The sequence below is a fragment of the Mastacembelus armatus genome, chromosome 19 (genome assembly GCF_900324485.2).
Source record: "Mastacembelus armatus chromosome 19, fMasArm1.2, whole genome shotgun sequence".
NCBI lineage: Eukaryota > Metazoa > Chordata > Actinopteri > Synbranchiformes > Mastacembelidae > Mastacembelus > Mastacembelus armatus.
The window spans coordinates 10,589,351-10,613,448 of record NC_046651.1 but is presented as its reverse complement, the minus strand read 5'-3'; the positions used below and the strand labels follow the sequence as shown (position 1 = coordinate 10,613,448).

The 24,098-nt window shown below is 39.6% G+C and overlaps 3 protein-coding genes across 3 annotated transcripts; 2 read left to right on the top strand and 1 right to left on the bottom strand.

Annotated features, from left to right (window-relative positions):
* Nucleotides 1–59: 59 nt before the first annotated feature.
* LOC113135201 (serine protease 27) lies at nucleotides 60–3,398 on the bottom strand. The gene is made up of 6 exons (XM_026314978.1): nucleotides 3,067–3,398; nucleotides 2,763–2,872; nucleotides 2,579–2,652; nucleotides 1,886–2,157; nucleotides 877–1,037; nucleotides 60–704 (listed from the first exon to the last, which is right to left on the bottom strand). Exons 1-6 carry the CDS (start codon nucleotides 3,113–3,115, stop codon nucleotides 453–455), a joined length of 918 nt encoding a protein of 305 aa, XP_026170763.1. The 5' UTR covers nucleotides 3,116–3,398; the 3' UTR covers nucleotides 60–452.
* Nucleotides 3,399–3,569: 171 nt separating this feature from the next.
* pax10 (paired box 10) lies at nucleotides 3,570–13,345 on the top strand. The gene is made up of 10 exons (XM_026315920.1): nucleotides 3,570–3,647; nucleotides 4,457–4,596; nucleotides 8,040–8,146; nucleotides 8,974–9,199; nucleotides 9,374–9,568; nucleotides 11,366–11,448; nucleotides 11,546–11,702; nucleotides 12,041–12,114; nucleotides 12,968–13,100; nucleotides 13,199–13,345. Exons 4-10 carry the CDS (start codon nucleotides 9,094–9,096, stop codon nucleotides 13,297–13,299), a joined length of 849 nt encoding a protein of 282 aa, XP_026171705.1. The 5' UTR covers nucleotides 3,570–3,647; nucleotides 4,457–4,596; nucleotides 8,040–8,146; nucleotides 8,974–9,093; the 3' UTR covers nucleotides 13,300–13,345.
* A 3,618-nt stretch (nucleotides 13,346–16,963) lies between these two features.
* mmp25b (matrix metallopeptidase 25b) lies at nucleotides 16,964–23,846 on the top strand. The gene is made up of 11 exons (XM_026315919.1): nucleotides 16,964–17,146; nucleotides 17,257–17,356; nucleotides 18,725–18,857; nucleotides 18,999–19,143; nucleotides 20,219–20,508; nucleotides 20,599–20,775; nucleotides 21,223–21,307; nucleotides 21,494–21,606; nucleotides 21,708–21,860; nucleotides 22,274–22,573; nucleotides 23,131–23,846. Exons 2-11 carry the CDS (start codon nucleotides 17,270–17,272, stop codon nucleotides 23,385–23,387), a joined length of 1,740 nt encoding a protein of 579 aa, XP_026171704.1. The 5' UTR covers nucleotides 16,964–17,146; nucleotides 17,257–17,269; the 3' UTR covers nucleotides 23,388–23,846.
* The last annotated feature ends 252 nt before the right edge of the window (nucleotides 23,847–24,098 follow it).

Here is a 24,098-nt window from a genome sequence, read left to right as displayed (position 1 = left end):
AGACAAAAGCAACATTTTGGAAAAAAAAAAAACAGCTTTTTAATATTTTAAGTGACATATTTACAGTTGGGGGGTGTCTTCATATGGATGTATAGGATTTAAGAACATCTGGAAAAAAAAAGCTAATACAGTGTGATACATGCTCATTTATCAAAGGTATACCAAGCACTGAGCTGATTTTAAGAATCAAACATTTCAAAAACAGAGGTTATCATTTATTAAGCTTATAATTCTCATTTAAAATGCATACCTATCAAAGCTACTTAAAATCAAAAACCAGGAATGCAGAATATTAGTTCTAAAGATATTACAATTAATTTTCAATATGGCTCCATGTGCATGGCAAATACAGTTTTATGGTTTAAATATTCAGGACCACTTGGGTCTGAGACAATCAAAATCAATCTCTTCCTTCATTTGGCCTGTTCTACCTTCTAAAAATCCAAAGTGGTTTATCTCTGGAGCAGAATAAGGGTGGTCAGACAGCTGATCAGCAGGGCAACCCTCCCACCCCAGTTCTGATCAGCTCGGCCATAAAGCTGGATCTCTGGTATTGTGTTGCTGATGAAGTCTGAGTAGCTCGTCAGTCTGGTATACACACCTGGCTGGTTCACCTGAGCACAGCCTTCTCCAAAACTCACCACTCCAGCCTGCACCCAGGTCCCATTTACCATCTGGCAGACAAGAGGCCCTCCTGAATCACCCTGGTGAAACACACATAAGCTTACTCACCTTTCACCACTGGGAGGTATCAAAGTGCTCAAACTATGACAGTGCTTCCCACTTATTCTTGGCACAGATGCTTGTTCTGCTAATTTACAAAAAATGTATTTGTGGGTGCAAACACACCAGCGTGAAGAGCTGATCCAACAATACCTGGCAAGAGTCCTTTCCACCCTCCTGGTATCCAGCGCAGATCATGTCATACAGAATGTCCATCTGATTTGCCGGGTTCGTCTGGTACATTTCCTGACATGAACTCTGGGAAATGATTGGCACCTGCACTTCCTGCAGAGTCCCAACTCCTGGCAGAGCCACTGAGCGGGGATACCGGGAGGAAAAGAGATTTTTACATGTCTGCAGCCATAAACAGGGAGCAGTGAGCTTTATCTCATAATCTCTGAAATCTAAGTATGGAACATGAATTTTCAATTAACATTTCATTATGTATTTTGTATTGACTTAACTAGTTCTTTGTTGACTGAGGTCTTCATATTGTGTATATTTGAGGTAAAACCAATGCAGCAGTTACCATACAAATTGCTTTACATTTGCAAGAGAGGTGGCTAGTTTTTTAGTTTTCTTTTAATTTGAGCAGGTTTGTGTGAACACTGACAAATGATGAAGCTGATGTAAGCACCAGCATTAATGCAGAGGTATACAGGAGCTATGTGCTCACAACCAACCTAATATATCAAAACCCACTTGATGACATTTCATCATTCAGCAGGACCGTGATCCTAAACACATGGTCAAAGAGCTTCTCAGGGTCAAGAGGTGGAAAATCCTCAGCTGGTCGAGTGAATCACCTGATCTAAGCTTGAATGAGTTTTCACCTGCTTAAGACTAAAAGGCAGAAAGACCCTATAAAAAGTAAGAGCTGCAATGAAAAATGTATCTGCTGCTAAGTTGACATAAACTGACTAAATGTAAACCTGGGAGTTTGTTCCTGCATTGTTTTACTTCAAAATGTACTGAAGTACAGATCCTAAAGAGCAAAAACTTAAGTCTAAACTGTATTCACATCTCTTTTGTTTTCTTAAAAAAAAAAAAAAAAAAAAAACATACACACAGGTATTTGGTTGATGATGAAATATGAAAACTGTGGAATAAAAGCTACCTGAAAAAAATACTAGGAAGATGTGAAGAATTAAACAAACCCTACCATTTTCCCGGATGTTTCCCCAGCCGGTGACAAAGCACATCATGCCACTTGGGAACAGGGTGCCAGATGAGGGCAAGCAAATTGGCTGGATATGATCTGACCAGGTAACTGGGCTGGATAGCCGCACCAGTGCCAAATCCTTCCCCTTGTGTGCGTCGGTGTAACCAGATGGGATCACCACTTGGCTCACACGATGCACTGACTCGTACTGGTTGAAGCCGTTCAGCTGGTACCGGCCTGCGTAGATGATGTAAGGGGTCACATCTGATGGACTGAAAGGAGAACAACACAGAATGAAACTTCATACACTGGACAACAGGTTAACGTCAAAGCCTTCACATAGTGATGACATTTCACTTCCTTAAACACGATCTGATGCCATGTTCAAGGAAAATGTTTCACAAAAAAAAAAGTGCACACACCTGCACCTTGGTTAAGATTACATTCAGTATTTAATCTGACAAAAGATGCAGAAGAATTATTCGAGTGCAAAACTACAATGTGCTGCAAAAACTATTGTGAAACAGGCAATAAACAAAGAAAGATATTTAAAACATTATGCTGGCAAAAAATGTTTCTGAGCAGCTTCAACAGAACTGCATTTCCTATGACATGATTCAAACAGCTCACCAAAGAAGCTGCTGTGTTTAGTAGTCAGCCTTGACTGACTTTTATCTGGCTTGATTTTCTTACTTGTCGAAACAATGAGCAGCTGATAGGACCCAGTTCTCTGTGATCATGGAGCCTCCACAGATGTGGCTATTAATCTGTGTGTGAAGAAAAACGGTGAGTCACCTCAGCATCACGAGAAAAAAAAAAAACATCTCAGGGGATAGAGATCACAGACAGAACTGACACCTGCTTCAGGGGAACCCACCTGGATATCAACCTGCCAAGGCCAAGCCCCATTTTTGGCGTCCACTCCTCCCACAATCCTGCCCTCCGATAGTGGCGGTCGGCCACATTGTTGGGCAGAAGCCAAGACGTCTACACAGAAACATAAATTACATTTCTGAGTCTCACGAACCGAGAGACTCAACCTTTAACAACCACAAAAAAATTTTTAAAATGCCTGAATGATCTACAATAATAACAGCGTGTTCTTCCGGTGAACAAAGAAACAACAGACATGGCGAGAGCAAAAGCAAATGGTATCGGTCGACTCCATGGTTGAAACTCACCTGTTAAATACCAAAAAATTACAGCAGCAACCAGTTTTCCCCACGACATTTCGTGAAGTATCGTGTTACAAAAATATCTCGGTTACTATTGAACAAAAACCAACAATTATGTATAAAAGCAAACCTAATTTTCTTCCTGTATCATTACAACTATCGCCTGCGTCTTCGGCTATCTTTGTTTCAGGCAGAAACTAAAGACAAGAAGTTAAAAAACCCGTTTGTTAAAATCACATATCTACGCGTTTCATCGTCGACGACTCGCTAAACAAAAGTTTCAGGTAAATTCCAGGTAAACGAGTCGATTGTTCTCAGCTGACTACCTGTGCGCTCTTACGTGCAGCCAATCAAAGCTGTTGTCCCGCCCTCACAATCACTCGGGCCAATCAAATTTAAGGAGTGTAGCCGCGAACAAATCAGATTTCACCCTTGATTTGTTTTTAATGACCCATTTTGCTTTCACCTGGAGGTATATACAACACTGTGGTTTTGTTAAACGCCTTTCAAATCCTTGCATTTTGTTCACCTGTCTTATATAAATGTTACAGGCCAACAGGTAGACACCCATAGAATGATAACATGCGGTGAGTCCAAAGGTTTCTGACCGTAAACGGGCTGTTGTATAAGTATTTTTTTGTTTACTTGGTGTATAAACCATGGAGTACTGTATTATATGGGATGTTTATATAGGCCAATGAATTTTATGTGTTTTGCCATGAGGTCCAATCAGCAGACAGAAACGTCAACACAATAATGTTTTCCTGAGCATAATATTTCACCTCAGCCTGAAGTAGCTGTGTGCAGTGTATTTCCAATAGACAGATGGTAAATATGAACCGTTTTTCGTTTTAATGCAGTGCTGCCATTTGTCTGCTGGTTTTTGTGTAAGAAACACAACAGACTTGACTGTTGTCAGCTGCAGTCGGCATTTGAGCAATTTATAACAGCAAAAATAACCACAAATATAAATGTTACTTCATAAAATTTAGTGCCTTGATAAAAATAATCCTGCTGATTTTATGAATTCCATATATTGACCAGACATCACTTATTCATATGCATAAACACAAAGATATTCCACGCATAATAATAATAATTTACTGTTCTTTACACTCAAAACTTTCTCGTTAAAGTCTAGTTTGAAATATTCTGAACCAAGAATACAGAGGCACAAACCTTGTATTATTATTAATTATAATGCATTTTGTTTGGATTTTGGACTCATGGACTCAGGTCTGAACCAATTTTGTGTCAAAGATGTTCCATATGGTGCTAAAAAATAAACTTTGTTCCTCCTTTAGAAGAATAAACAGAAGCAAGAGACTTCCAGTCCAGTACACACATCTAAAGTTGGACTCATTGGAATTTGTTTTTGTTTTGTTTTTCTCTACAGTTGCAGTGGAGTTTATAGGAACATGGACTATTCACATTCTTTGCTTTGGGTGGAACCAGTTTAACAAGTGTAACATAGCACACACAAGATCAACAACATCCTAAATGGAGTCTCTGTTTGATGTGAAATAGAACATCCAGGTAAAAGGTCAAACACTGTCCTATACTGGGCAGATCTGTGTCCATAAGCAACGGTTACAGGTTTCCGTTGTTTCCTGCACTACATTTCTTGAGTGGATTATGTTTTTGGCTGAATCATGAACATTATAATAACTCATTTAATTGATTTTTTAGAATATGCCACACATCTGGAATTCACTTATCCTATTCCTTAACATGACACCAAATATTTATTCCTTCTGTCTGTAAAGCTGTCTTTCTTTCCCTCTCTCTTTTCCTCTCTTTCCTCCCTCTCTCCATCCCTCCCTCCCTCCCTGCCCCAGGCAGTGTGTCTAGTTTCACAGAGCAATTGAAGGTGACAGGGACAGAGAGAGAGGGAGAGGGAGGGAGGGACAGAGGGAGGACACATCACAGTATCGCCTGGGGCTACAAAACAGTAGAGGAAGAGCGGAAGATGGAGGGACAAAGAGAGGAGAGACTCATGAAAGTATTCATAGGGAATTCCATAAACGAGTAATGGGAAAATAAAGTTACACAAAATAAGGTGAAATGTGTGTGTGAGTGTGTGTGTCACATGCATTTACCTGCACGTCAGGTGATATTCACTTTTATTACTGGCAGTGTTTTTTGTGTGCGCAGGCCCCTTCCACTCTGCTCCCTTCACTCATAATGTATGAACACATTATAGGATCCAGTCAGTAAGAGCTATTATAATGCACTCCAGTTTGTTTTTATTTTAACGACTTGACGAATATTTGTCATGGCATTGTAACCATGGTGACTGCCTCCACCGCCGCCGCCGCTGCCTCCCCCCCTTCCTCCCCTCCCAGCCGCGTCCGCCACCCCTTCCCCCTCCCCCCTTCAGCGCCGAAAAAGCAAGGGATGGTGAGAGAGAGAGAGAGAGAGAGAGAGGTGACAGGAATGAACTAACAAGATGCACTAAAAAAAAAAAAAGCATGTCCTGGAGCTACATGAATCTTTGCAGTGAAGCACGCGCTGTCACACACACACTCTCACACATTCACACACACATTATTGCACTCAGCACATAGGGATCACACAGGTTAAGCCATGTTCCAACAACTGGAACACAATAAGATGCAGCTCTGATTTGTGAATAAAGGGAAAACAAAAGGACGACCAGCTCGGGTGATTTGGAAGGCTGTGTGCTGGGTTAATACCATGTTATTAAGTTTTGTTTTAAATTAGCCAAGCAGATTGGTTACCCAACTTTACCTCCCTCACTTTTTTTCTTACCCACCTCCCTTCTCTTTTCTTACCCAGCTCAGTAAAATGTTCTAGAGTAGTGTAATTTAGTACAATTTTTAGGTACTTATACTTCAGTTTTTAGGTTCTCCATACTTCTATTTCATGTATTTCATTATGATATCATAATTTTTCATACCCCACATTTATTTAACATCTATTATTATTATTATTATTGTTATTAAAAGGATACAGATTTTAATTTAAGTATATGATTAGTTTATAAAATATGAAGCATCATAAGTGATGAAACTGGAAGTACCTCAGATGAGCCCCACATACCAGCTGTAAACATTAAAATGCTGTTTATATATTAATGCAATAATATAATAACAATAATAGTAATGCAATGTAATGATATACAGTCACTATTTATAATAATTACTAATTTTGATACATAAGGTACATTTTGGTGATAAAACTTTACTTTTATTGGCATGAAATGTTGACTACAAGATTTTGGTTGTAACTGAGGATTTAATACTGTGACTCTGGTACTTTTCCTCAGCTAAAGGAGCTGAATGATTCTTCCAGCACTGTTTTTACTCCTTTTTACCTTTGAACTTGTCAAGTCCTTTCCTTTCTCCAAGGCACGTCTCGAAGGAAAGTAACAGAGAAAGGGGGGGGGGGCGGAGAGACAGAGCAATGGGGCCAGTGGAGAAAGAATAGCAGAGTATGAAAGAGAGAGGGAGCGACAGAGAGAAAGGGAGCGCAAAGTCTTGTCAACCGGAAATAAAACAAGCTGGCACCCTCCCCATCCCCAAGCCCCTACACCCACCCCAAAGTCACATACTTCCTCTTCACTCTATCTCTCTCCTCTGCATCCCTGCTCCCATCTTCCACCTCTCTCGTCTTCTCTCTCTTCCACTGCAAAGAGATATATTTAAACCCTGATTCCACTCTTCCCTCACTCTTTGACTCTGCCATACACACCGTCATACCTGCGTCATTACTTACGCCTCACATCAGGCCTTGTGTGTCTATCGCCAAGGGTTGCTGTATGGTGCTCCTTTAACCTGCTGTAGGGTCAGACAATGCTTCTGTTTATTGTCCTGTTGCTTTACGCTATAACTCAAACTGTGCATTTTCCAGCCATGGTCATGGTAATTTTATCTGCCCACTTACAGCATTTTAACGACACTACAGGCCTAAAACACTGATGAGAAAACATCATATAGGATCTATAGGAGCATCACATTAAATAGCTTAACAAAATAGTTTTAGCTAAAGTCGAGCTGAAAGGATTAATGAAATATCAAAATACATGACTGACAATCCTGTTTAGAAAAAAACATTTGCCATTGTTTTCTGTTGAAATGGACATTTTCACTATTTTCTAGAATTTTAATTGAACAGAACATTTATTGTATATTAGTCAAGAACATAAGAGGCACTCAAGTGAAAACTCAAAATTTCAGCCTCATCTCAAAAACAGTATTATGCTTCTCACAAATGAAATAGTCCAAAACATCAATTTAGCTTATTCGAAATGTATATTATTATGTAAAACGGTATTACAAAAAATATTTTGGTATTTGGTGTTCTTTACAAATTTGCAGCAAAATTAGTTAAAATCAAATAGAGGTATATATCTTTATTATTCATATTGAGCAAACGTCTGGGGATTTCTTAGAATATAATAATTTTTTAGACATCAAAATCTTTATCACATATAAAATAAGTTTTTAAAATTATCTATTTTATTCAATCTGGTATTAGTGACTATTAGTGACCTACAAGTGTGAGTGCTGAGTGTTAATCTCATAATGTCAGTGTCCTGATTGTTTTGGTGTAAAACACTAACATACTCAATGGACAATTCAGCCAATATTTATATGCAATTGATGGATAAAATTGAATTCCATCGTCTATTTATCATCCGCTATCTCTCCATTATCTGTGCTTTATGCTCTACTCTCTCGGCCTCCCCTCCTCCTCTCGCTGGCATTAAGTTCAAACTTGACACTGATGTTGACTCACTTTGTCACCCCTCGGTGGCTCCCTCACTCTCACCCTCTCTCTCTCTCTCTCTCTCTCTCTCTCTCTCACTCTCTCTCTCTATCTCCCCATCGCTTGGAGGACAAGAGTGCCCGCAGACGCATTTCTCTCCAGAGCCCCCCCCTCTCCCACTTCCACTCTCTCTCACCCTGTCTAACTCTCTCCATTTCTCTCTTACTCTCTCCTTTACACACACACAGTATTGTCAACAAAGCTGGAGAACAAGGGACGTGGGGGGAACAGGGGAATAAAGGTCCATAGTGGAGGAGAGTAACACGACCCCTGCATCACTTCACCTGGACACTTGGTAAGTTTGAAAAAATTCCATATTTTGAGCGCTGTTGTCTGCTGCTATCAAATGATATTGATTTTAATATTGACTTTAGTGGAGGCTTTGGGATAGACTGCACACTGCTAACGGTATTCATAAAAATTTGCTGGAGGTTAATGAACATCAGATGGTTAAATTTTTGTTCTGGAGCTTCTGCATCCAAATGGAGGACGTTTGACCTTTGACATTGTGCTGCTGAAAATTTGCTCAGTATTGACATACCTTCACACTTCTTTCTGATTCTCCCAAGAGGAAAAAACAGGGATCTAAGATAAGAGGAGAAGAGAACGGAACAGGTGTTACCCAAACCTTTTTATTTATTCCCACACTTAGACCAATATTAATTTATACAGATTATGATGCTTATGGATATACTTTAGGTCTGTGTGTCTTACACTCAAAGTTAAACATGGGCTGGGTTTGAATGTTCTGTGAGAGCTCAATGCTGCGAGTGAGTGTGCGATGCTGGTTTGTGGCTACATGCAGTGTCTTTTCATGCATACGCGTATGTGCATGTATGCTTCAACTTACCAGCAAAGATAGAGCTAAAAGCAAGTAGCATAATAAATGTCATTGCTTTCAGAGTGTGCTCTAATGTACCTTAGCTCCCCATGGTGTACGAGCATACCAGTGTATAACACACACAAGTAACGACAGGGCGCATGTAAATAACTCCATTTCTGTCTGTCATCATGAAGCTAATTCACCACAATGCCGACCATGTGTGAACTCATGCGATGTGAACCCCTCCTTCTTCTCTTTCTTTTCCTCGACACCCCTTCCCCTAACTCCCTCTCTTTCAGAAATAAGGATTGGAGGATCAAAGGAGGGAGAGAGGAGTCAAAGGTGACAGTAAACAGGGTTGGACACACACAGGACAGGACTCCATTATTCCTCTTAATGGTGGTTTGGATGCTCGTAGTATGTATGAGAAGTTAACCATGCTGAACCTGCAGAGCGGCTCAAACTGGAGCGGGCCTAACAACTGGTACCATGACCCCACCGGTGTTCAAACGCAACACAGCACAGGTGAGTCACATGTCAGTGTCAATGTCCAGTCAGATATAAACGAAAAGCAGCTTGGCACTTGAGGCTGTACCACCAACTTCCTGTTAGTTCAAACAATTAATCTCTCGGTCTGTTATTCTAAACTGTGACGCTCTGATAATCACACATCTCTTTTGTCACCTTCCTTCATGCCAGTGTCTGAGGGCTGTCTGCTGGACACAGAGGGCAGCATGGGGGGAGAGGCAGGGGGAGGAGGAGTGGGCAGAGGGGGAGGAGTCCCTGTGGAGCGGGACGAGGGTGAGGAGTCTCAGCTGAGGCTGCAGCTCAAGAGGAAGCTGCAGAGGAACAGGACCAGCTTCACACAGGAGCAGATCGAGGCTTTGGAGAAAGGTCAGGCCACGCAATCACACACAGCACTCTCTCTGCTTTCCAGCCAATCGCTGTCCAAGAAAATATGTCATGACGTAGCCTGTGCTGCTGCTGTTTACCCCACCAACACCTTTGTTACTAGATTATTGTTTTTACAACTTGTTTACAGCTTTTAGTGAATGACAGGGGGTAAATACGAGAAACTACAATCATTACACGGAAGAATCTGGCTCTTTATGACATACTGGGCATGACTATTTGTTTAAGGTACATGAGTCATGACAGGGTTTTTATTAGTCCCTGCAAGGGAGAGCAAGCAGTGCCACCCATGAGCACTTCCAGATGCAAATCATCCAGAATCTTAGCTCTACAAATATTCCTAATCTGTTCCAAAAAGCCTTTGGCAGAACGTATGAGAGAGTTTTGGTAATGCATCATTACTGTGGTTGCATTATGCAGCGAGATCTGGCCCTCGTAGCCTCATATCTGCTGAGAGGGATCAGAAAGCCACCCTTGACTGGATATGGCTGCAGCAGGCCCTTGAGCTAAATAAGGACGCAATGTCCACGATGCAGTCGAGTGGAAATGTATCAGTGTGGTCACTCTGTGCAAATGACATTAATGAGGTACACTGACCTCAGTGCACAGCTAAGGCACAATAACAATCATGTGTTGACACAGATGCCAATTATAACCAAGCCAATTATGACAATTTGTGAGACAGACTTAATTTATCAGGCCATCATTGTTGTCTTTGTGCAATATGGGTTAATTGTGTTACCAGTGAGAACTTTAATCTCTTTAGTGGTAATCTGGTAATATAATCTCAGCAAATAACAAAAAACAAATAACAAAAAACGTTACCCATTCTCTATTCTCACTGTAGCCGCATGTGTTCAAATGAATAATGTATTGAATTTTTTTGTTCTCTGTTGATACATTATTGACATGCTAAACAAGAATCATAAGTACAGACAGTTCTCTCTGTAAAAGACAGTTCAATTACTAAATTTGAAACTTCAAGGCTAATCAAGATGAGTCAGGCTGTCAGTTAGAGGGAGAGGCTTCTTGTTTCGACTTGCCAACAACAAAAATGTCAGCAGTTTGTCAACTATAAATGAACTGCCACAATGAGAAATGATATTGTAATACTCAAAGTCTCTTTGGTATGAACAAACTGTTGTTCAAGGAGCAGAATGAGGAATTAACTCATCAATCAAGCCCTTGTTACATCACAAGTCAGTAGATCTAATACTATGTGTAATTTGAAATAAAACACTTTATAGGCTGATAAGTGAGACTCAATGCCACTTTTAGATATTCTGAATTAAAAACATAAATGATAAAAATCAAAATCATAATCTACATTTTAGTTTCAGTCAGCCTACACTGAAATATAACGCTAAGGCAGCTTCTCAACTTGAATCCCTTCATTTGAACTTTATGCGTGTTCCATAGTGATAAAAAATTTATACAAAGTGCAACAGATAAATATTTCAAATATGTTTGTAAGGATGCATCTCAGCTTCCTGGATTTGTATGGAATCCATGGAAAGATAATTAGTGATGCTGATATTAAGCCATAATTTCCTCATATGCAGATTAATCTCTGAGTGTAGTTGAGTTTAAATTAGTCTTTATCTGAATAGCAGTAAATGTTGAGGGGATTTTATTTCCTCAGAGACAGATGCACAAATAAATTCCAAACATGTTAACACCACACAGTATGGGTTATCGGGCAAGCTGCTCTCCAGTAGTCCTGTCGTACTATATTAGGACTCACACTGTGTGTTTGACATTAGTTAATATCTTCCACAGAGTTTGAAAGGACACATTACCCAGATGTCTTTGCAAGGGAGAGGTTGGCAAACAAGATTGATTTACCAGAGGCCAGGATACAAGTAAGCTCTGCCTGTTGCAGCATGTAGCTATCTTTTGGTTTTTAAATATGCTGAACCTACATGATAAACAGGCCTGACAGAACCCTTTGACTGACAGGTGTGGTTCTCTAACCGAAGAGCCAAGTGGAGGAGGGAGGAGAAGCTGCGCAATCAAAGGAGGTCAGGGGGTGTGACTTCCTGTTCACAGAGTCAAGCCCCTCTGACTACTTCCTTCAACACATCTGTCTATCATCAGCAGCATGGCAGCAGTTCAGGTAAACACCAGGTCACTACACCACCTGACAATTGTTTAAGTCTCATCATAATTATTTTTTCTCCTAACTGTTGTCCATACAGCACATCAGCGGTACTGACAACAGCATTTAACATTTGGTCTCCATGGTTTCTATATTTGGTGACAGAAATGTATTACTAGTTTATAATTACAAACCTCCAAGCTCCCGTGTTTGACATTTGCAGGCAGGCAGCCCATTAGAGTTTCTCCATTAGAGCACATCTACATTACAACATTCCCACTGCGAGATGTTCCCATCGCGTGTGTAAATGTGTGTGTGTGCACGCTCACCATCTCCCGCTATGTGTCTCTCTCCAGGGTCCATGTTGAGTCAGGCTGAGTCGTCCCTGCCCAGCTACAGCTCCCTGTCAGTTTTCTCATCGGGAGTCCAGGTTGGACATTCATCTTTCATCAGCACCTTCCAGACTTTATCCAAGCAGGTCACCGTCACAGAGCAGCACGTTTGAATACATATCCGCGCAGACGGGTGCAATTTTAATAATAATAATTGAGAAATTGAACAGCAGATGAAGATGTTTTAAGGCAAAGAACCCGGAAGAACAACACAACAATTATCTATTGTTTAAAAGAGATCTGTAAAATAATGAAATCTGTTTAAAAAGTAACGGGGTACGTGCATTCTGCACAACATGGAGGCAGAATTGACAGAAGCATCAATTAGATTAAACTGCCTGAAGGTAATTATTAATTTTTTATTATTTATCTTATATTTTTTCCCCTGTGTGGGATGAACACACAGCACTAACTCCGAATGCTTTTATTGTATCAAATTATCATCAGCTAGCAAATAGAGATTTTTTCCTCTCATGACTATTTTGCTTTACTTGAATGCACGAATATAAAGACAACCTGAAAAGGCTGCATGTTGTGATTTAAGCAGGTAATATTATTTAATGCATGGATGTGTTTAAAACTACACAAGTCTAAATGGTACGAGTGTAGGAGAAAAACAAGCCAAATATAAAGATCAGATGAGTGAAATCATTTTGCACATGCAAGACAAAGAATGTGACCTGCTGCTGCTTCTGCTGTACAACACCTGCAGCACCTCCATGTGGTTAAACTGAATACTGTCACTAATTCAAACTGTCTTTACAGTACATGGTGTAGTTACAGCAGTGGCTATATACTGTACAACTTCAAAAACAGTCTTGGTAGATAAGATCTTTTTTCAGGCAATTCTAAACAGTACATTTCCTCTCCCTGCCTCCTCCCCCCTCTCAGTCTATTCCTCCCCAGTCGGCCTCCTCCTACTCCTGCATGTTACCTCCATCCCCCTCTGCCCCGCGCAGCTTTGACTCGTCGGCATACCCCTCTCCTCATCTGCAGACCCCACCCTCAGCCAACTCCAACACCGGTAAGTGTTTCTTTATGTCTGTTTCTTTTTTTTTTTTTTTTTTTAATTCAGCCATAATCAGCTGACTGATTTTTTTTTTTCTTCTCACTTCCATTCAGGGCTCATATCGCCTGGTGTTTCAGTCCCGGTCCAGGTCCCAGGAACTGAGCAGCAGAGCATGAGTCAGAACCTGGGTCAGTACTGGGCCAGATTACAATGAGCAACAGACAATCAGGCCAAAACTGGCATAACAAAAGAAGATGGAAAAAAAAGGGCATGTAAAAAAAAAAGTGTCAAAAAAAATAAATACGGGACACACAGGTTTTAAGGAAGCACAGGACTGAGCGATAGAGGGGCCTCGATGAGTTGCAGACCCCAAAATGCATTAAATGTTTACAAATTCAGCCAAGAGCAGCTTTGGTTTCACTTGACACTACTCTGGTCAGACTGATATTTACTTAGTATTATAAGGTTGTGCTTTTTTGTTTTGACAGTGTCTCAGAACAGGATTAGAAACAGAATCAATCTAAGGTGTGTTTAGGATTAACAGACAACATTCAGGCCTTAGGTTACACTGTCTCCAAGTTTTATTTAAAAAGTAATAAACAGCTGGATAAAGTAGATTTTTTAAAATCCTAAATAAGTACTAAGTAAATGCCAGCTAATGTCTGTGCTGTGAAGTGTAACCACAGTTTCTTGGCACATGAGCAGCTCAATGATAATGTGATAGCTGATGATAATGTGATACTGTGAAGATTTTAAACTTGCTTGTGGCAATCACTTTTACTAAAAGTTAAAAATTGACCATAAAGGGTGTAAATCTTGCCTGAGACTGATTCTGCATATTTTTGTACAGACGTCTGTGTATGATGAAGAAAACTGTGGAATATTGTCAGATGTTATTGGAGGGAAGAATGTAGCACGTTGTGGACTCAAATTATCCTTAAAGCACAAGTTTCATTTGTCATAATCAATTATTAGGGAAGCACTGTATCTATACTGGTATCAGATATTGTCTGAAAATAGGCTAAAAATCAAATATTACAAATTACACACATGTACTCAAGATTTTTGCTTGTTTCTGTGATCCAAAAACAAGGTTGTATGTTTTTTTAAATTCAATCTAAAAAACAAAAGTAGTTCAGTTTTTTTTTTTTTTTTTTTTTTGGCCTAACACTCATTATCAATATACCAGTATTATCAGCGATTTTGAAAATCACTCATTAAACACATCCATCAACCAGCGACAATCAAACATCATCACGCGCCAAACAAAAAAGAGAGACCGCCTTCGAACCATCAAACACAAACTTATGAGACACTGACAATCAACGCTGGACGTAGAGAAGATCAAAATGGAAAATAACATGTTAAGTTATTACAACATTGTCCATAAAATAGCAATGACTTAGCAATGACTTTATCAAATGTGCATGATCAATAAAAGCCGCTATAGACAATCAACTACTTGCAGAGATGAATCAAGTATTGTACAAAATCTGTTACTGTACTTTGCAGGGTTTTGACCTCTGCTCACTTTCCTCTGACTATTAGTTTTGATGCATCTCAGTTTGATATCAGCAACTATTTATTTATTGTCTTTTCACTTGTTCACCTTAAGTCCTCAGTGTTGTTTTTGTTGTTGTTGTGTGTTGTGTTAGTACTGCATAGCTACCAAGAGTTAACCCTTTTGTGAAGGCCTTGGATCCCTTTAATGAAAATAAAATGGTGTGTAATGAAAATGGTTTCAAGGACGTTTGTTTCTGATGTTAAGTTACTATTTTGTTTACCAGCTGTGTGATCAGGACATGTAGATGATGAGAAATTTAGAGCCCAGTTGAGCATAAAGACTGGACAGGAAGAAACAGTTAGCCTGGATTTGTCCAAAGATAACTAAAACTATACAGTACCAGCACTTTAAGCTCACTTATAAACAAGTTGCATCTAACCTGTTTTTTGTTTTTGTAATTTATGCTAAAATTGCAGTATACTATTGGGTTAAACCATCTATGATCATTACTGTCATGGAAAAACACACAGGATGTGATAAATTAAGAGGATTTAGTTGATTTAATATAAGGTGTGTTTGATTAAGGTAAAAAAAAAAAAAGGCTCCACTTCTGATGAGCCACTAATTACAAAGGGGTTATAAACTGTAGGCCTATTTGATTGATATTTTAATTATTAATACATAATTTACTAATGCTTTAGAGATTTTAGTCATTAATAAGAACAACCACTGGGTGGTCAGGGAGCAGAAAAACCTCCCCCAGTATGACACTTTGCTTGTCTTTTGAGCAACCTCTTCATTTCTTTAGGGAGAAGTCTTCAATGGTCCGTTTTACTGGCCACTCTACTGAAAAGGCCTGCAGGATCATTTCCATTTGGGTTCTTTATATCTGTTCACCTTCCTCATGGGCACTTGGACTTACAGTATCTGGGCTATTCATGTGTATCACTCAACTTTGGCCCAAGTTGTAACCACAATGCCCCAACTTCTCGTCTTGGCTCAAAATTACGTAGAAAATCTGTTCTTAGCTGCCCAAGCTGAACACTTTCCACAGTGGGTGTTTTGGGTTCCAGCTATCACCACAGTTAAAGCCTTTTCTGGCCATCAGCTGTCTGAGTCAAAAGTCCCCTGCAAGTCCAACAAGTCCTCCTTCACCACCTCTCATTCACCAGTGGTGTAGCAGCTCGTTTGGTTGTTTCCATTAATAACACATGTTAACTACACCCACTGATACAGTCTTAACATTTTGAATATAAAGGCTTTAAGCAGTGCTCTGTAAGTGTTCACTAACATTTACAGGATGTCTGATGTGAGAGAATCGTTCTTCAAGCAACAGCATAAACATGAATCAACATATAAAACAACCAGCTGTTACCACCAGCATTTCCCATTTACTGTATCGTTTGTTTCTACTGGTGCAGCGACATGAAGTGGACATGACGGAAACTGGACAGCCAGCATTTTTTTTTTTTTTTTTTTTTTTGTGCTAATGGCTTGACTCACATGGGCCCTGGAGGATGGACAGAAATTAAAGACGAGAGAGCGAGGAAAGACAACACCAGTGATGCTTTGCAGAGACAATGAACATGCAGGCCCACAAACATAATGGTGCTGTATGCTACATGAGAAGCCAGTGCACTCCAGCTTAATGCAGCATCATCAATTTCCCACCAGTGTATTATAACAGTGGAAAAACAGCCATTAAATCTACATTTTAATCACAATTTAATCCTTTTATGTTCCCATCAGCACCAGAGTTAGAATGAGCGTTGTCCTAAACAACATAATTTGTACTTTCATAATCAGCTTTGTAACAACATCAAGGCCTTGTTGTTAAAGTGAAATCTGAACTGGACATTCTTTTGCCTGTGTTTTGGCTTTGGGTTGCCATGTCTGTTTGGTATAAGTGACTGTGGGCGTCTTTTCTAGTGATTTGCTTGTAAATATAAGTACAGCTGTCTGAATGATTTCATTTTTAAATTTCAATCTCACCACACTCACGTATTGTTGATTAAAATATACTGTGTCCTTTCAACAAAGCTCAATGATAAGCTAACAGCCAAAGACAGAAACAGGAGATTGTACAGCCATCATCATTTCTTATTCCAGGAAACCTTATTTACACAGCGCTGCTTAAGAAGCACGAGCAAACGAGCTGCTACATCACTGGTGAATAAGAAGGACAAACTGCGGGAGGACTTGTTGGACTTGCAGGGGACTTTTGACTCAGACAGCCGATGGCCAGAAAAGGCTTTAACTGTGGTGGTAGCTGGAACCCCAAACACCCACAGTGAGAAGCGCTCGGTGAGGGCAGCCAAAAACAGATTTTCAAAGTTATTTTGAATCAAGATAGGAAGTTGGGGCATTGTGGTTACAGAGCAACTTGGGTCATAGCTGAGTGATACACATGAATAGCCCAAATATGTCCGCAATGGACAGGATAAAAGCAAAACCACCACGGACGCGTTGCTGTTCCGTCAGTGAGGGAGGGAGGGCACAGACTGAGTTTACGGATCGATCAGCCCAGCCTAGTCGCAACAGAGCAGGACAAACCACGGTGAGCTTTGTTTCTTTCTGTTGTTTAAAGAAGCGGCTGCGTTTAATACACGAGAAATGTCTTTATCGGATAATAACGGAGCGATGTTGTGGGTTTTTTTTTTTTTTCAGTAGCCTAACTGGGATGGAGCTGGGGGTTCATCTGCTGTGGATGATGTTGACCTTAACGGGAAGCACAACTGCAGTGTCAGACCAGTACAGCAGAGCAGTGGTGAGTAGAAATTATGAACTAAAAACATTTTACACTTTCATTAAAAAAAAAAAGTTTCAGATGTACTTTCACTTTGTATTGTTGTTGTTGGTCTGTGGTGTGTTTGAGTGCCTTCTCAGACTGGTGTTTTAATATATGCTTACATGGCATATTTTCATGCATTATTACATTATACATAGTATTTCATGGCCTGCCCAGACATAACATACAATGACTATTGTCTGACGTGAGATCATGGTCATATGGAGGAAATGACATATGGCAAAGAGTGGGGGGTTGTGCACATGCTATTGTGAGGATAAATCATGAGGTTTATAAAAGCATAAGATAACACATCATAATCATGTTTGGTTTGTGAATTTAGATTTTTATATATATATATATATATATATATATTGATTGTGATTTTAAGAAAAAGTTGAAATGGGATAAAAACATGCACCTATCTTGAATTTCCCTTTGGGGATTGATAAAGTTTATCTTCTCTCAGTATTAGTTTTTGCACTGCACAGAATAACATAATTGTATTTTAGATATTACAATAAAGTGACAGCACACTGAAAATCAGTGACGTTTCCGCTCCATGTTCCCATACACACTTCCTCAAAACGGAGAAATACTGCCTCATTTTACACAACGAGTTACTGCAAGATGTGTTTCACTTCCCTCAAATCTTGATGAATAGTTTTCCTCCTGTATGATGCCTTATGAAAATCTGCAAGGAGTGAAACTACCTTTTAAGTGGAAGAAATAAGTGGAACAAACTATTTCAAAATACAGTAAAAAAAAAAAAATTAAAAAAAAAGCCTACTAAATTAAATTTGCTGAAAATTTGAACAAAAACAGAATTTTACCGTCCATATTGGAAATACACCAGTGAATATAATTTCAACATGTTTTTAGTGCAAAAGCCACAAAAGACAACTGTTGATGGGGTGAGCCAACACCCTTTCTTTCTTCTGCAACAACAGCAAAAGGCAGTGTCTGTCTGCAGGAGGAAGGGCTGGTTTCAAAATCACTTTAAGAAACAGATTTGCTTGTTTTGACAGAGACATCAAAAAAGGAAACTATCACACCAAGTTTATGAACTGATTCCACCCATCATCCATTCTTTATTCAGGTCTTAAAACATGTCCCTGCGATATAAAAACTGTTTGGTGCTGCACAGCCTTTATACCATCCAGCAACTCACTCAACAAAGACAGGATCATTAAATATTAATGAGGGCAAAAGCCTGACACATCTCCCTGTGAGGGACATCCTGCGTCTAACTAAAAGACTAATGATCTTCATCATTCTGTGCTGTGGGAATAATTGTGGGGGAAACCGCATATTAGCCTACAAAACCTCCTCTGGTTTTCTGCCCAGGATTGGTTGAGTAGGTACGGCTACCTTCCTCCTCCTGACCCACGCACAAACAAGCTGCTTACCAGAGAAGGGATTGAGAAAGCTATTCGTGTCATGCAGCGATTCGGTGGAATCCAGGAAACCGGGCTTCTTGGTAACAACCTTTAGTTTTAAAACCCCTATTAGGTACTATTAAAAATATATTTCACACATCTGATGTCATGGACTTGCGGTTTTAAACTTCTTCTATAGTTTGATTTTAACATCTTGTGTGTGTGACTGACTTCTCTTCCAGACAGTGCAACCCTCCAGCTCATGTCTAAACCACGATGCTCTCTGCCTGATATTGTTGGAAGTGAAGACATGCTGAAGAGGAGGAGGAGGAGGAAACGATACGCTCTATCAGGCCTTAAGTGGCATAAGACAGATCTCACGTGGAGGTGTGTTTCCTGTCATGATACTTGTGGTTTTATTGCTTCCCTGTATGAATCATAGTGCTTGTAAAGGCTTAAGATTTATTTTACATTTCTAAAACTTTATGGTCATAGTTCTTTTTACGACATAAAAGATCTTAATTTAACCAAATAGGCATGTTATGGTTAAAGGTATCTTAAGTATCTGGGGAAATATATTTTGTTTTTCTGCATATCTGGGGTCACACAGACTTATGGCTAGTTTTTTTTTTTTTTTTTGGCTCTTTTGTGTCTCTGCTTACACTTTAAAGATCAGATCACAAACTGGAGATCTGTGGACTAATCTGTCTTAACACATTTACACACATCTATTGCTTCCACTGCTGGTGAATATGACTGCACAGTGAATATATCAAATTTCTTAATTAATAAAATTATTAGAAATTAGCACCATCACTGAGTGCTTAATAGATGGGTTCTATAATGCTAATTATAGGATAAGGAAAAAAGAAAGGGAAATGTATGTGTCCAGCACTGGCAACAAGGCAATTCAGCCTGCTTTAAATAGGCATAAGAGGCATTAAGAAACAAGATAAGGCAATATTTTTAGGGACAGTATAAAAAAAGCACATTTAGAGGGACGAAAAAGGAGGAAATAAAATGAAGGTTAATGTTGAAATGAGCCATTTAATCCAATGTGTTACCTCCAATACTCTCTGACTTCTACACCTTGTCCGCAGCACTCAAGCCCCAACTCCGTTTGTTCCTGGTGAAGACAGAAAACTTTAGGTCATGAAAATGTAGTTTAAAATTTAAGTAAAGCTTAGTGATTTTCAAAAAAAAACACACTGGGCAATTTTGTTTTTAGCAAACATTCAAACTAGAAGTGCATTTTGGGACTATTTTCAGCTGTTAACAGCTTGAATAACATTATCTTCATGAAATCCTGACCATGTGGTATTTATTATTCAGGTGGTGAAAATCAAAAAGCAAAGATGGTGCCAATTTATTTATTAAAAATAAAAACCTCACAGATGATGAGAAAATGGACAAAACACATCGGCCTAAATATTAACAGTACAAACTCTCTTACTGTCTGCAGTGTCCACTCATACCCATCACGCAACCCCTCACCCAGCATGTCTACCCATCTTGTACGTGAAATTATGCGTCAGGCCTTCAGAGCCTGGAGTGACGCAGCTCCCTTGAGTTTCAATGAAGTGCATGAGCATACTGGTGGGGACATCAGAGTGTCTTTCTCCCGTTTACTGCATAATGACGGTTACCCTTTTGATGGGGAGGGGGGCACCCTGGCCCACGCCTTCTTTCCAAGTGGGGATGATGTGGCGGGTGACACACACTTTGATGACGATGAAATGTGGGGCTATAGAGGTAGGTATATATAGGAGTTCTTCAGAATGTATATTCATGAGGGTTGTCTCGGTTGTGATTCAATAAAACTTTTACTTCACACTTTCTCAGACAGTGCAAGCACAGACTTGTTCGCAGTTGCCGTGCATGAGTTTGGCCACGCGCTGGGCCTGTCCCACTCCTCCTCTGATCCGTCCATCATGATGCCGTACTACCAGGGTCCAGTGGGAGACATGAATATGTTCAGTCTGGCCCTGGACGACAGGCTGGCCATTCAGCAACTTTACGGTTAGTGATGGGATGAACCGTTTGTTTCTGGTTTATACCTCCCACCTACTAATTGTGTTAATATATTGTGTCTTTCTGTGACTGTCTGATGAGAAATCATCTTAAAGACCTGATCACAGCATTAGATTAAAAACGCAACTGAAATTTAAAAACAAATCTAACTCCATATTTTCTACAGTGTATTATAATACATGTTAAAAATACATAAAATACATAACATAATGTACATGTAAAAAATGTTGCAATCCAGTTCTGATGTGTGTAAAGGTGCATTCATGCACAGGGGTTTTTTTTTCATTGACCTATTTCCTTCTGTGTCTTAAAAAAGATATCCTTTGTTACACTCCCCTGGCCCTTGAGAAGAATGTAGGTTGCTTGCAAAGTTTTTCTTGTGTCATCTGCTTTCGTTGCCTTTTCAGAGCTGACTCTTGTCATCATTCTGTGTAGGTGTGAAAATTGGTGGGCCAACAAGGGCCGGTGATCCTGATCCCCCGCAGCTGCCCAGTCCACCCCCTCCAAAACCTACACAGCCGTGAGTAGAACCATAAGACAATAAGCACCTATTCTTTGCATTTGGCTATTGTTTAGTAAATTGGGATATAAAGTCTTAATGTGACAGTGTTTGGTTTTGTTGCACCCTCTAGTGATTATTTAAACACACTACATCCTATAAAAACACAATTTAACTAGAGTTTTGACAAAATATCTCTGGTCCCAGTTCTGAGCCCTCCCGGCCCTCCCGGCCCTCAAGGCCCTCAAGGCCCTCAGAGCGCTGTCAGGGAGGATTTGATGCAGTGGCAAATATCAGGGGAGAGGTCTTCTTTTTCAAAGGTAAGTAAAAACCAACAGACACACATACAAAAATACACAAGACAGGTACATGTATTTATATGTCTGAATATAGAGTGAGCCCACTCTCTTTTCCTGGAAAGGTGCACATTTCTGGAGAACAAAGCAAGACGGATCTTTACTGTCCCTCAATCCAATTGAAATCACAAACTTCTGGCGTGGCCTGCCACCAGGAATAAACAAGATTGACGCCGTTTATGAAAGGAAGAGCGACAGCAAGATCATCTTCTTTATAGGTAAGAAACAAATTCCTGTGTGTCTGTACTGAATCTGACTTTGGTACTGATGATTCTGAGTCAGAGTAGTTGGCGCAAATGGGGTTGATCCTTCTGAAATGTGGACATAGCTTTTACAGAACAAAAGATTGATTAAAGTCATTATCTGTAAGGATTTTAAACACAAAGAAAATCCATCTCTCTCTTTTTTCATCTCTTTTGGTGTAATTGATAGTGTTATTTCCTGTTCTGCTAAATTACTTTTTCAAATTAAGATGCCCCAATAAATGTAGTCACACATGAGCACACAACAGTACACAATAATTAAAAAATATGTTTACAAGCATTTGGAAAGATGAACAAACATATCTGGCTTTAACTTGAACAAACACTTTTTGCAAAGTTGTCTCTCACACTTTCCTCCATCTGTGTAGGATCTCAGTACTGGGTGTTTAAAGACACCGTGGTCATGAGAGGTTACCCTCGGCCTCTCTCCGAATGGGGCATGACAATGAAAAACAGGAGACCAGTGAACAGGGTGGATGCAGCTTTTGTCTGGGCCCATAACGGCAAGACATACCTGTTCAGTGACGGCGAATTTTGGAGGTTTGACGAGACCCGTAAAAACAACCAGGTAGGGGTGACCAGGCAGCTGGAGCCGGACTACCCACGGGACAACAGCCTCTGGGCAGGTGTGCCTTCCAATATGGATGACATCATCAGCTGGGGAGAAGGTAACTTTGTGTTACAGGCACAAATATGTGACAAGTTTCTGATACCACTCCTACACATATAAACAATATTTGTGCAGTGATGGATGAAATACTGAGACCTACTTTTGACCAAAACATGGAGAAACATAAAGAACACAACAAATTTTAAGCCACAAAAGATGGCTGTGGAGTTTTCCTATAAACAAACAAAAACATTAAGTCTGGCTCACCAGAAGACGTTGTCATGCACGAGCTCCACTGAATGCGATGCATTGAAAAGAAAAGAATTTTCAGATCTGATATGGTGTAAAAAGTTTTGAATCCCTTCATTGTTTGCACCCACACCTTTTTGGCTTTCAGCCTTCCACACTTCGCTGGCACATTGTTACTTTTGTTTGTACATACTGCAACCTGCCTCACTCGCTTGCTTGTGTGTGTCCATCCAATTTTCATAGACTGTTAAATATCAAATAAAACATATCTTTGGTTCAAAACATCTTTGAATCAAAGATATGTTTTATTTGATGTGTGATAAAAACAACAAAGGAAACGGCTTACATATGATGCTGCTCTTTTAGGAGATGCGTACTTCTTCAAAGACAACCTCTACTGGGTATTAAAGAATGGAGCACTGAACCAAGATATCATCACTCCTAAATCCATAGCTGTAGACTGGCTCGGGTGTCCAGCTCAACCCTCAACTCCTTCTCCGGAGAATCCTGAAAACCCAAAAGAATGCAGGTGCCACCTCTCGGGATCGTCCTCATTTCTAAGCAGCAGCTCGATTATCCTCATCTCTTTTATCTTAGTATTTTATGAGTGTCTCAGAAGATAGAAACCTGAGTTTTGGGACTTTTTTGATGTGTGCTGCAGGCAGATTTTGTACGACTTCTTGTTTGACTGGAGAGTGATAATGAAAGATGATTCATGTCATAATATACTCATAGCACATCACAACCCACAAGCTGGTTTCAAATTACATACTAGCATCATAAAAAGCAGATTCTTAATTCCTTCTTTATACTTTTAGTGTGGGGGCTTTTGTTACTGTAAATAATGTGCATTATCAGGACATGTTGGTGATCCTGAAAAACTATTCTGGAATACATTTCATCCACTTCTCTTTGTAGAATAAGTACTGGGTTTCATGCAACCCATGTGAGGAATTGCTGGGGCCATCTTTCTATGACTAATCTTACTGATATCTGTCACTGAGATGCAGCTGTAATAAAATAAATGTTATTATGAGAATAGGTTTAGTGAGAAAGAAATCAATAAATGGAATCATTTTTAAGTGACTGTATGATAATTTAATCATTAAAATGTCAGATTTTTTAACCTGTATCTTTGTCTTTTGGCAAAATATATTTATATATATATATATTTTTTTTTTTTAATTTTAATTTTAGAAAATGATCTCTTTCACCTTTAGGAGGACTCTGTGTTCTTGGCATGCACTTGTCTCACTTTGCACATATGATAAACCTATATAATGTATTATATGCTGTTCATTTACCAGTGACAGCCCCATATGTGTCTTTCTAAA

Bases quoted from the DNA above. Each gene is read 5' to 3' on its own strand.
- LOC113135201 (XM_026314978.1), bottom strand. From the start codon at position 3,115: ATGTCGTGGGGAAAACTGGTTGCTGCTGTAATTTTTTGGTATTTAACA. The intron at 2,873-3,066 runs GTGAGTTTCAAC...GTTTCTGTGTAG, and splicing joins AATTTTTTGGTATTTAACAG to ACGTCTTGGCTTCTGCCCAA. The intron at 705-876 runs GTATTGTTGGAT...GTGTTTCACCAG, and splicing joins GTGGAAAGGACTCTTGCCAG to GGTGATTCAGGAGGGCCTCT.
- pax10 (XM_026315920.1), top strand. From the start codon at position 9,094: ATGTATGAGAAGTTAACCATGCTGAACCTGCAGAGCGGCTCAAACTGG. The intron at 9,200-9,373 runs GTGAGTCACATG...CCTTCATGCCAG, and splicing joins TCAAACGCAACACAGCACAG to TGTCTGAGGGCTGTCTGCTG. The intron at 11,703-12,040 runs GTAAACACCAGG...GTCTCTCTCCAG, and splicing joins GCAGCATGGCAGCAGTTCAG to GGTCCATGTTGAGTCAGGCT.
- mmp25b (XM_026315919.1), top strand. From the start codon at position 17,270: ATGGAGCTGGGGGTTCATCTGCTGTGGATGATGTTGACCTTAACGGGA. The intron at 19,144-20,218 runs GTGTGTTTCCTG...TACTGTCTGCAG, and splicing joins AAGACAGATCTCACGTGGAG to TGTCCACTCATACCCATCAC. The intron at 20,509-20,598 runs GTAGGTATATAT...ACACTTTCTCAG, and splicing joins TGAAATGTGGGGCTATAGAG to ACAGTGCAAGCACAGACTTG.